General features: G+C 41.9%; 1 protein-coding gene across 1 annotated transcript in view; it reads left to right on the top strand.

Annotated features, from left to right (window-relative positions):
- The window catches only part of Wdr19 (WD repeat domain 19), a 58,402-nt gene that overhangs the window by 11,044 nt on the left and 35,257 nt on the right, over positions 1 to 12,101 (top strand). The window contains exons 6-14 of the mRNA XM_070012460.1: positions 578 to 693; positions 4,737 to 4,817; positions 5,885 to 5,997; positions 6,239 to 6,412; positions 7,091 to 7,161; positions 7,616 to 7,788; positions 7,883 to 7,997; positions 9,361 to 9,467; positions 10,982 to 11,104. Of these exons, the coding sequence (XP_069868561.1) occupies positions 578 to 693; positions 4,737 to 4,817; positions 5,885 to 5,997; positions 6,239 to 6,412; positions 7,091 to 7,161; positions 7,616 to 7,788; positions 7,883 to 7,997; positions 9,361 to 9,467; positions 10,982 to 11,104 (1,073 nt within the window). The remainder of the gene's footprint in view (positions 1 to 577; positions 694 to 4,736; positions 4,818 to 5,884; positions 5,998 to 6,238; positions 6,413 to 7,090; positions 7,162 to 7,615; positions 7,789 to 7,882; positions 7,998 to 9,360; positions 9,468 to 10,981; positions 11,105 to 12,101) is intronic.

Raw genomic sequence — 12,101 nt, 5'->3', positions numbered from 1 at the left:
GTAAGATAGGTCCACTGTTATTTCTAGTTTGTGGATGAGGTGACCGGGGAATAGACCCACAGTAAGTAGCAGAGCCAAGATTCCAAGGGAGGCAGTATAGCTTCTGAACCTATGTATTTACCCATTCTTCTCATTCATAGAATTAACCTGGAGATTCCCAAGGGCTTTTTTATTCATTCATATTATAACTATACAGGAGCAGTTGAAACTATGACGATCAAATCTGCTTAGATCAAAGGCTTATCAGTCTAAGTAAAGATGACGCTCCTGCTTTGGGATTTACTTCTCTTAAGACGTCATTGTTACAGGTTTGGTAATGTGACAACCAACACTCCTCAAGGAGCCTTTTTATGATTGGGCCTATGCTGTGTCCAGACAAAACTCTTATCTATACACAAACTGCTTTGTGACATTTCTAAATTCCTCCTTTGTGTATCAGCCATACCTGCCCATCACATGTTTTGTATGTGTGTTTGTTTAGGCAGTATTGAGCTCAGGGCTTCATGCTTAGTTTTTAATTTTTTGGAGACATTTGTGTGCTTATATGAAAATCCTCTCTCTCTTTTCCCCCCCTCAGGAAAACATACTAAGAGAATCACATGTGGATGTTGGAACTCGGAGAACCTGCTCGCCTTAGGTGGTGAAGATAAGATGATTACAGTTAGCAATCAGGAAGGGGACACAGTAAGACAGGTAACACAGCGATACCTCTGTGTCTGATACATTCACACTTTTCCCAAAATAGTTTATCAAGCTAAACTATAACAATTAAGTCTCTTTGTGAGCTATATATATATAATTCCATATTTTAAATGACAGAAATCTTTCTCTTTACATATTGTTAGAATGTTTTTCTTTTATATGAATGCATTTTTAAAAATTACCTCTTGCTGGACATGGTGGTTCAACCCTAGTTACATGGAAGACAAAAACTGGAAGATTGCGTCTGAAGCCATCCAGGGCATAGAAGTTCATGAGACTCCATCTCAACTCATGGATGGGCAACATGGTATTTTCCTTCCTTCTCTCCTTTCTTTCGCCCTTTTTTTTTTTTTGGTGGAACTGAGGTTCGAACTGAGAACCTTGCCCCTTGCAAGGTCTTTCTGTATTACTGCTCTACCATTTTCTTGGATGCCGCGCGCCCTGTGTCCATCTGCATGGCTGGAGCTTGTACACCAAGAACTCATCTGTTCCGTCCCTGGGGAAGAGCAGTGCAGCACGAGAAATGTGTAAGAAGCCTGCCCTGGAAGACACGTTTTAAAATTTCCATTCATGTCTTACGACTGGGGCCTAATCATGCGGCCATGCCTCACTGCTCCCAGGAAAGCTGCTCATTTAGTCGTACCAAGGTGACCGTGTGCTCTGCTAAGACTTGTTGTAAATGTGAATAGCACGAGACAGTTAGCAGCCTGTCATCCGGCCCATGCAGAACAGCATGAGAAAGATCAGAGGGAAAACACATTGCAGCTCATCCACGCCTGACTGACTTGACTGAGAAGTTATAAGGGAAGACGGAAGAAGTAAATTAATTCTGTAGGTGGAAAATGTACCTCTGCTGTGGTGAGCAGACCATACTATGACTGAAGTAGATCTTAAGGAAGAGTCACGTAGGGCTATAGAAATGGTTGACTGTGGCAAGATTACTAGAAACTATAATTTTAAAATAACTTTTAATTATCTTGGAGTTGTGCATAGGAGTTTCAACTTAATGTGTCAGTTTATGAGTACAATGCATCTTAGAAACCTAATTTTGACCATTGTTTCCATGCTCATTAGAAACAATGAAACAGTGCCAATGCTACAGCGCCCCCTTCTGGGCCCATGTCAAATACCACCAACCTACAGTCGGAGCTTTTTCCTCCACTGGGTCATGCCAGAATCCGAGGGTTCCCTATTACTTACACACAAGGGCGTTGATTCCCATTCTAGTCCTTAAGATGTCTCCTTCCAACATGACAGCTACTGAAGTTGCCGTGTGGTGGAGACCTTGCCTGTCTTAGAAGTCATTGATCTCTTTCTGGTGATGAAGAGGTTTCTCCAGGGTGTGTGTGTGTGTGTGTGTGTGTGTGTGTGTGTGTGTGTGTGTGTGTGTGTGTGTGTGTGTGTGTGTGTGTGTGTGTGTGTGTGTGTGTGTGTGTGTGTGTGTGTGTGTGTGTGTGTGTGTGTGTGTGTGTGTGTTTCTTTTGATTTCTCCCACTCGTGTGTGTGTGTGTGTGTGTGTGTGTGTGTGTGTGTGTGTTTCTTTTGATTTCTCCCACTCAGCATATATCTTAGTTCCTGGATCTGAAGACCTCTGTCTTTCATCACTTCGGGCAAGTTTGTAGTGTGTGTGTGTGTGTGTGTGTGTGTGTGTGTGTGTGTGTGTGTGTGTGTGTGTGTGTGTGTGTGTGTGTGTGTGTGTGTGTGTGTGTGTGTGTGTGTGTGTGTGTGTGTGTGTGTGTGTGTGTGTGTTTCTTTTGATTTCTCCCACTCAGCATATATCTTAGTTGCTGGATCTGAAGACCTCTGTCTTTCATTACTTCGGGCAAGTTTGTACTCATTGTCTCTTTGAATATATTACCTCTTGCTTTTCTCTTCTGCCCTTTCATAGCAGCCATTAAACATGTGCTATACCTTCTCATGTCTCATTCTCTTCAATAGGTGCTTTTTGTCATTCGTATAACTTTTGGGTTGTTTGTTTATTGTACTGGGTGTACGCTTGGCCTTAACCAGCCCTTGGCCTTAACCCCATCACTTTATTGCTTTTAGTAATGTTTTTGGATAGTGTTGAATTTATGCCTGGGCTAGCATGGACTATGATCCTCCTATTTATGCTTCCCCATAGTGAAGATGACAAGTATCTGTCACCATACTCAGCTTTTAATGATTGAAATAGGAGTCTTTCAAACTTTATGCCTGAGATGGCCTTATACCTTGATCTTCCCATCTCAGCCCCCCAAATGGTTAGGATTAAAAGTGCAAGTCTTGACCCTGGATTGGATTTACTTTTTCTTAATTATCTATTCCATGAAGGTTTTTTTTCCTTAATAGCTCTACTTTTAATTTTTGAAAATACTTTATAGTTCTTTTTTAAAATCTCCCCAAGTATAGGAATAGTCAACTCAGGGGCTGGGAATGTGGCTTAGTGGTAGAGGGCTTGCCTACCATGCATGAAGTCCTGGGTTTGATTCTTCAATATCACATAAACAGAAAAAGCCCAAAGTGGCGCTGTGGCTCATGTTGGTAGAATGCTGCCCTTGAGCGAAAAAGAAGCTCAGGGACAGTGCTCACACCCTCAGTTCAAGCCCCAGGACTGGCAAAAAAAAAAAAATAAGGATGAGGAATAGTCAATTCATACAAAACTGGCTTTCATACAGATGAAAAAAATCATCAAGCTTGTCATTAAAACCCTGCAAATGATTGGGGCTGGGAAGGTGGCTCAGTTGTAGAGCGCTTGCCTTGCATGCATGAGGCCCTGGGTTTGATTCCTCAGCACCACATAAGCAAAAAGAAAAAATCCAGAAGTGGCGCTGTGGCTCAAGTGGTAGAGCGCTAGCCTTGAGCTGAAGAGCTGAGGGACAGCACCCAGGCCCAGAGTTCAGGCCCCATGACCAGACCAAAAAACAAACAAAGAAACCTGCAAATGAAAGCCACACTGAAATACTATTCGTCACTTGTCAGACTGGTAAAATTGTTTAGAACAAGACAGCATATTCTGTTGGTAAAACTTTGAGTAAAACTGATATGCCCCTCTAGGAAAGCATTCAAAAACTTTGAACGAACTACATTGTGAAAGATGGTAACCAAGTAAATGAAAGATATTTCAATCTCAAAACCAAAACCATGTTATACAACCAAGCAATGTCTCCTCTAGAGCTCTACTCCACAGCTCCTTCTATGACACAAAAGTGCAAATGCATTTTATACATCTACCTGCATTTTTTGAAGTGTCTAATTTCACACATTAATGACTTAAATTACTTTTAAAGTATTTTATGCTCTCTGATCATCCTGTAAACTTTAGCTCTGCTGAGTCGTGCGTGGGATGGGCCATTTCTCTGAGTTCTGTAACTTTGACTTTGACCTCATCTTCAGTGAAGTTTGTTTGTGGAATGTTTTGCAAATGTGGAAGAAGCTCTTGATTTGCTTGTGCCAAACACTGCAGGGATTTTTATGAGCCTAGGTCCTTCTACTCTTTTATTAACTGCTCATTCTAGGACTTTCAGACCATCCATGAATAAACTAGAGCCTTCACCCATACAGAGACAAAGAGAGCAGGTCTCTGATTACAGGTGCTGAGAATGAACTGTCTGTTCTTTCTGATTCAGAGCTCAGGCCAAACAAGATAAATATGCTTCCTCCAATCTCCTCACCAGCTGCTGTGCACTCAAGACCAGCTTCTGCACACAAAACTCTGTGTGCTGTCTAAGCTTTATTTATGGCCCCTATCAATTGCCCTTTTGTCCTCAATAGTTCATCTATGCATCTAATAAGATACAGATACTGTTTCATCCAGAACTTCTAAGTATTTGTGGCAATAGATGTTTAGTTCTTAGTCTAGTTTTAGTCAGAAATGAAGTAAGTTACCTGTCTGTTTATGTTGAGAATGAATTGGAATTTGTATATGGAGGAAGAATTGAACCAAGGCCTTCATACATGCCAGACATATGCTTGACCACCAGGCTTCAGTCTCTGCCAACTTCAAACTGAATGTGAATAGTGGATATGTTCATGGCAATGGTGTTTTTACCCTGTAGACATCCGTGAGATTTGAGCCAAGCGACATGCAATTTTCCACAAAGAAGATGGATGATCGAGGTTCTTCTACTGAAAACACAGTAAGAATCCAGCCCTTGCCCAAATCCCTTCAGTAATTTTGTCTGTGATTGCCTTTTCCCAGATGGCTCAGATCTTCCTAAATGAATTATGTTTGTGGTTGATTAAACTACGCTAGGGCTTAGTCTTTCAGGCCTAAAACTGGTCCTCACTGCTGCCAGCCCGCTAGTACTGTGAATGGAAAGCCTCCTGTTGCAGTTGGTAAAATACGAGGGGTCCCTTGCAGGGCAGAAGTCATGAATTCTACATTTTTAAGTTTTTACTCTATACATGGTAGTGAATACATCACTAAGAGTTGTGGATTCTCTTTCTTTAATCCTTAAAGCATTTTTTTCCTCCCACATAACATCCCAAAATTCAGATGTTTTCCATAATCATACAAATGCATTTCAGGAAGTAATGTTGCCTTATTTTCTAAAAAGCTGTTTTTAGGTTGATTGCAATTTGCAGTTGATAGTATCTTAGGATGAAGAAAACATATTAAGTATCCTTCTTAAGGAGACCAAATAAGTAATATACTCTTTTCCCTCCATAATACAGAGACCGCTTCTGCTGAAAATTGTCACTAGATGCTAATATGGAGATGCAATTTAGCCACACTGACCCTAGGAGAAGAGCCAGTGATGGTATTAAAGCTTATAAAAGCTTATCCACAAGGATATAGACCTATAATCCTGAGTGGCTAGAAGGCAGGGTGCCCGCTTAGATAGAGGAATCTAGATTCCAAACATGAATTCAATTACAATGAAACTGCATCCGAGTTGTATTCCCATGTAACCCAGTGGTCTAAACAGTTGAACAAGAATTCCACAAAGTGATTTTTAATATATTTCAAAAGGATACACTGAAGATTTGTAAAGCCAGTGATCCTTGACCAGAGTGTACATCTGCTGATGCTTTTTTTTTTTTTTATGTCAGTCACATTATCTTGCTGATTATAGCATTTGGCCGTATCGATGCTGGTCTTATTGTTTTCATAAATGAGCTTCAGCTGTTTGGATTTGCTTGTTAAATCTCTTCATGAAATACTAAGTAATTCATTTCCCAATCTTCTATTCTTTTCTGGCAGATAAGTGTGGTGATTGGCAAGAGAAATTTGTTTCTTTATTATCTGAATGAACCAGATACCCCAGTGGATGTGGAATTTCAGCAGCGGTACGGCAACATTGTCTGCTATAGTTGGTATGTACAACAGGCCTCCCTGTGCTTTTACTAGCTCTGTTGTAAGTTTACTCTGCTAATATTCAGTTCTCAAATACAGCATTCTCTGAGTTACAGTCTGATATTTAGTATATAAAGCAACCTGGCATATTGTCGATACAGTCCTTGAGAAATTTTAATATTCTGTAATTCCCTCATTCTAAGGTTTTTGCTGATTTACCATATTACCAATTTTACCATATCATTGCCCTCGTTAACTCAGGTATGGGGACGGCTACATCCTCATTGGATTTTCACGTGGGAATCTTGTGGTAATTTCGACTCATATTCGAGAAATTGGGCAGGAGATATTCCAGATGCGCGACTATAAAGACAGTCTAACCAGTGTTGCCTTATCGCAGAGTCTGAACAAAGCAGCTACATGTGGCGATAACTGGTAAGTCACAGCTACTCAGCCAGCTTTGCCTGGGGAAAACCAGGAGAAACCAGCAAGACTCCAGTGCTCATAGGAATCTGATACTCCTTCTTTCTTGGACTTTTAGAACAGATATGTGGAGAAATCTTCCTTCCTTCCTTCCTTTCCTCCTTCCTTCCTTCCTCCCTTCCTCCTTTCCTTCCTTCCTTGCTTTCACTGGGGCTTCAACACAGAGTTTCACACCTCAATCAACTTTTTCACCCATTGCTGACACTCTACCACTTGAGCCACACCTCTACTTCTGGCTTTTTTTTTTTTTTTTTTTTTTTTGCTGGTTAATTGCAAATAAGAGTCTCAGACTTTTCTGCCTGGGTTGGCTTTGAGCCAAGCATTCCAGATCCCAGCTTCCTGGGTAACAAGGATTTTAGGAATAAGCCTGGGATTAAAAGTGTGTCATCATGCCTGGCTAGAAATTTTAACACTTTTAACCCAATAAATGGTCCTGTATATCAGGGAGACCATTGACCTAGTCCATAATTTACAGTTGTGTGTGTGTGCACACACGCATGCACACATGTGAAGTCAGATACACCCAAAGAAGAATTTAGGAATTTTAGAAATTTTCTTTGTAGTCAGACATTGCTGGCTTATGGATGATTCACATGTATTTAAACAATACCTTATTATTTTATTTTTCAGTGTTAAAATCCATGACTTAACTGAATTAAAAGACATGTATGCCATCATCAACCTGGATGATGAAAATAAAGGTATGATTTTACTGAAAAGAAAGATAGCTGACTGTCATGATTTTAACTAGAGAGGGTTACATTGTATTTGTTACCTTGGGATTTCATTCCTTGTGGGAGGAATGAAATTAACTTCTTTTACTGGACTCTCTGAAATCTTTATTGTAGTAATTATGTCAAGGTGTACTACCTGACAGGAAGGAACAAATACCCTCTGATCTAGAGATTTTCAGTGAATTTTTCTCTTGACCCAGGTATAAAATGAAGACATTACTTTCCCTTTGAGCCAAATCAGGTGAGACAGGGCTCATATTCTTCAGCCAACTCATGGGGAATTCCTTACTCTCCATTAAGACTAAGTTAGCAAAGAAAATACTTGATTTATAAGTCTCTGGTAGTCTACATGGGACTATTTGCTTGTTTACTGCACCGTGCTTTTGTTTGTGCACGGTCATTCATTTGTGAATGCTTTCAGGCCTGGGAACCTTGTCGTGGACAGATGACGGGCAGTTGCTGGCACTCTCTACTCAAATGGGCTCGCTGCACGTTTTCCTGACAAAGCTGCCCATTCTCGGGGACTCCTGCCAGACAAGGATCGCGTATCTCACCTCCCTCCTTGAAGTCACCGTGGCCAACCTCGTTGAAGGAGTAGGAAAATGGTGTTCTTTTTCTTTTCTTGTTTTAATTAAATCAAAACCAAGTTAGTGATTGATGCACTAATGATTCCTTCTCTGTATTACAGGAACAACCAATTATAATCTCTGTGGATGTGGAACCCAACTTCGTGGCCGTGGGTCTTTATCATCTGGCTGTAGGCATGAATAATCGAGCTTGGTTTTATTCCTTAGGGGATAATGGCAAGTCTAAGTCCATTGATTGTATTGTTATCTGTCATATAAGCTCTGCTGTGCTTCTTTTTTGGGAAATGCTAAAATTTGTGTGTGGGGATGTGGTTGGGGGGGTAATACACGCTGGTTCTGGGACTTTAATTCAAGGGCCATGTATTTTTTTGTTTGTTTACTGATTCTAGGGATAGAACTCAGGGCCTGGGTGCTATTCCTGAGCCTTTTTTCTCAAGACTAATTCCTAGCTCTCTACACTTGAGCCACAGCTTTACTTCCAGCTCTTTGGTGGTTAGTCTAACCTTTGGGGGTTAGAGTCTCACAGACTTTCCTACCCAGACTGGCTTCAAATGCCAACCTCCTAGCTAGCTAGGATTATAGGCATGAGCCACGGTCCCCTAGCTGAGCCTTGCACTCCGCTTAGCTTTTACACTCGAGGCTGTTCTACCATCGAGCCATACTTTCACTTCCGCTGTATGCTGGTATGGATGGAATCTTACGGATTTTTCTGCCCAGGTTAGTCTCAAGTCACAATCCTCAGAGGTTGATTTCCTGAGTAGCTAGGATTATAGATTTAAGCCACTGGTTCCTGGCTGGAAGGTTCTTTTATAAGACCACATGTTCATTTTTATTCAGACATCTTTTTTCCTCGCTCACACGGCTTTGTGAACCCTCAAAAGTTCTGAATAATTTGAAAAGATTTTACCCTTTCCCTTTCTAGTGAAGGCAGCTGGTGTAAGTGGGCGGAGTCTGAGCCTTGGAATTGGAGGGCCCTGGGTTGTTTCCCCTGTCTGTGAGCTAAGTGACTATAGCCTGCTTTCTTTGGCCCTATGAGCTTGCTTTAATCATCTGGAAAATGAGGCCGATTTGATTAAATAAAATGTGCTTTCACGTCACCAAGAGCTCTGCCCTTCCGAAATATTACTTGCCCCTATAAGCAGCTCCGGGAAGCTGCCTGTGCTGCTCCCTCTTCCTTTCCCCCCAACTTCTTTCCTCTCCTTCCTCCTCTACCCCTCCCCCATATTCCTTCTTTCCAATTTCTTCTTCCTCTCTCCCATCCCCCACCTCTAGTCAGATGACCCTCAGACAGAAGAAGCTGAGAAGTAGGCTGTTAAGTAGACCACGGGTGAAGCTTCGTCTCACTTAAAAGCTGGTTTTGTACGTGACCTTATTTTCTCTTCTCTTGATTTGTGCAAACCATTATGGAATTCCTGAAGGTAAATTTTTAGAGCCACTAACAGTTTTTTTTTAAGAATGGCTAAAGATTTTAAGCCCACAGACCCTTGCGAAGGACCTGCACATTATAGTTATTTGCCATTATTTATTTGAGCTAGTTTTGCCTATATTTTGATATGTCTAACTTTTTAAATTGCTACAGGTGTAAGAAAATTAAAAGATATGGAATATCTGGGCACGGTGGCCAGTGTGTGCCTTCACAGTGACTATGCAGCTGCGCTCTTTGAAGGCAAAGTCCAGTTACATTTGGTAAGTCTGACCCTAGCGTCCTGGGACCTGCAGTTACATGACGCTGGTTGCCCCCTGTTTCCTAGCAAAAAACTAGGTCAGGGAGCAAGTGTGTACACACTAACCCGAAAGCCCAGTGTGGGGAAAGGAGAAGCAAAACTCACGCCCTTCTGTCTGAGGTATTCAGTTGACCTTATAGCTCCATTCCCTACACATCTGATAAGAAGAAGCCATGCTATGTGTAACAATTATTATAAAAGTATTTCAGTTGTTTCACTGGATCTTTTCTTCATTGTTTTTGGCCAGTCCTGGGGCTTGAACTCAACTCCTAGGCACTGTCCTTGAGCTTTTGTGCTCAAGGCAAGCACTTAACCCCTTGAATCACAGCTTCACTTCTGGCAATTGGAGATGAGAATCTCACCAACTTTCCTGCCCAAGCTGGCATTGAACGACAGTCCTCAGATCTCAGCTTTTCAAGTAGCTAGGATTACCGGTATAAGATATCAGAACCAGTGCTGAATCTTTTTTTTTTTTTTTTTTTTGCCAGTCCTTGAACTCAGGGCCTAGCCACTGTTCCTGTTCCACTTTGTGCTCAAGGCTAGCATTGTACCACTTGAGCCACATTGCCACTTCCAGCTTTTTCTGAGTGTAAGAGTCTGGCAGACTTTGCTGCCCAAGATGGCTTTAGAACCACCATCCCTAGATCTCAGCCTCCTGAGTAGCTAGGATTACAGTCGTGAACCTCCAGTGCCCAGCACTGAATCTTTTTTTTTTTTTTTTTGGTCCAGTCGTGGGGCCTGAACTCTGGGCCTGGGCGCTGTCCCTCAGCTTTTCAGCTCAAGGCGAGCGCTCTACCACTTTAAGCCACAATGCCACTTCCGGCTTTTTTCTTTTTGCTTATGTGGTGCTGAGGAATCGAACCCAGGGCCTCAGGCATGAAAGGCAAGTGCTCTACCACTGAGCCACCTTCCCAGCCCCCAGCACTGAATCTTTTTTTTTAATTTTTCCTGGTACTGGGAATTAAGCCCAGGGCCACATGTTTGCAAGGCAAATGTTCTACCACCTGAACCAAGTCTCCAGCCCAATAAATGCATCTTGAAGGAGCTACAAAAGAGCCTTAAGACTTCCAGAAATACCATACCTTCTGGTCTCCCTAGAATTCACTGACTCTTGTATTTAGGCATGTCAATGTGGAGACCCTCAAAACTGTACCTATGCAGATGCTCACGAGACACTGGCACCTGTGAGGATAGGCCTTCTGAAGTTTAGAGCAGCGCTCATATCTGTTGCTTCACTTTGTACTGTGCGAAGCCAAAGAGCTTAGCAACTATTCAAAACCTACTGCGAAGACTTCCCCCTATGGAAGAAGGAACACTGCCCACCGGCTTGCTTCCTGCCCAATATTTTTCTGACTAAGCAAGCCTTCGGTAGTCTCAAGAATCTGAATGTATAGTTGAACTTGAGAAAGGGAGATTCTCCTCCAGAAGTACACTGAGTTTACTTAAATGTTTGGACCATTGTTCTTTATCTTGTAGATAGAAACTGAAATCCTGAACACCCAAGAAGAGCGCGAGACTCGGCTCTTCCCAGCAGTGGACGACAAGTGTCGTATTTTGTGTCATGCCTTAACGGGGGATTTCCTCATCTATGGGACAGATGTACGTATTATCTATGGGACAGATGTACGTGTTATCTTCTTTAATATAGGATGCAGGCAACTTCTCATATTTTACTTTGTCATCCCACTCAAATTTCTGTATTGTATGTTTTGATTTTGGTTTGTACAAGTTCATTACTAATATATAGTATATAATTTGTTGGGGGGTTTTTAAAATCGGGACTTCACACTTCATTTAGCTTGCCCAGCTGGTGCTCTAAAACTTGAGCCACACCTCCAGCCCTGCATTTTGCTGGTTATTTTGGAGATGAAATTTCATGGACACTTCTGTGAAGGCTAGCCTCAAACTACAATCCTCTAGATCTCAGCCTCCTGAATAGTTAAGGATTATAGGCATGAGCCAAGAGAGCCTATTGTTTGTCTTGTTTATTTTTGTCTGAAAACTGATTTTCTAATTTCCTTATTAGTGGTATAAAAGATGTGAAATTGAGCTGGGAAGGTGGCTCAGTGGTAGAGCGCTTGCCTTGCATGCATGAGGCCCTGGGTTCCATTCCTCAGCACCACATAAAAAAAAAAAAAAAAGCCAGAAGTGGTGCTGTGGCTCAAGTGGTAGAGCGCTAGCCTTGAGCTGAAGAGCTGAGGGACAGCACCCAGGCCCAGAGTTCAGGCCCCATGACCTCCCCCCCCCAAAAAAAAGATGTGAAATTATTTTATTTGACAGTTTCTCTTTAAAAAGGTATTTCTGCCAGGTGCCAGTAGCTCACACCTGTAATCCTAGCTATTCAGGAGGCTGAGATCTGAGGATCACGGTTCAAAGCCAGCCTGGACAAGAAAGTTCGTGAGACTTTATCTCCTATAAACTACCAGAAAATTGGAAGTGGTGCTATGGCTCAACTGATAAAGCGCTAGCCTTGAGCTGAAGAGCTGAGGGACAGAGCCTAGGCCCAGAGTTCAAGCCCCATGACTGATAAAAAATAAATAAATAAAATAAAATAAAAATGTATTTCTGCCAGGCATCAGTGACTTACGCCCGTAAT

Source organism: Dipodomys merriami, unplaced genomic scaffold, assembly GCF_024711535.1.
Source record: "Dipodomys merriami isolate MVZ:Mamm:240054 unplaced genomic scaffold, mDipMer1.0.p SCAF_9, whole genome shotgun sequence".
Taxonomy (NCBI): Eukaryota; Metazoa; Chordata; class Mammalia; order Rodentia; family Heteromyidae; genus Dipodomys; species Dipodomys merriami.
This window is presented reverse-complemented; position numbering and strand designations above follow the sequence as displayed.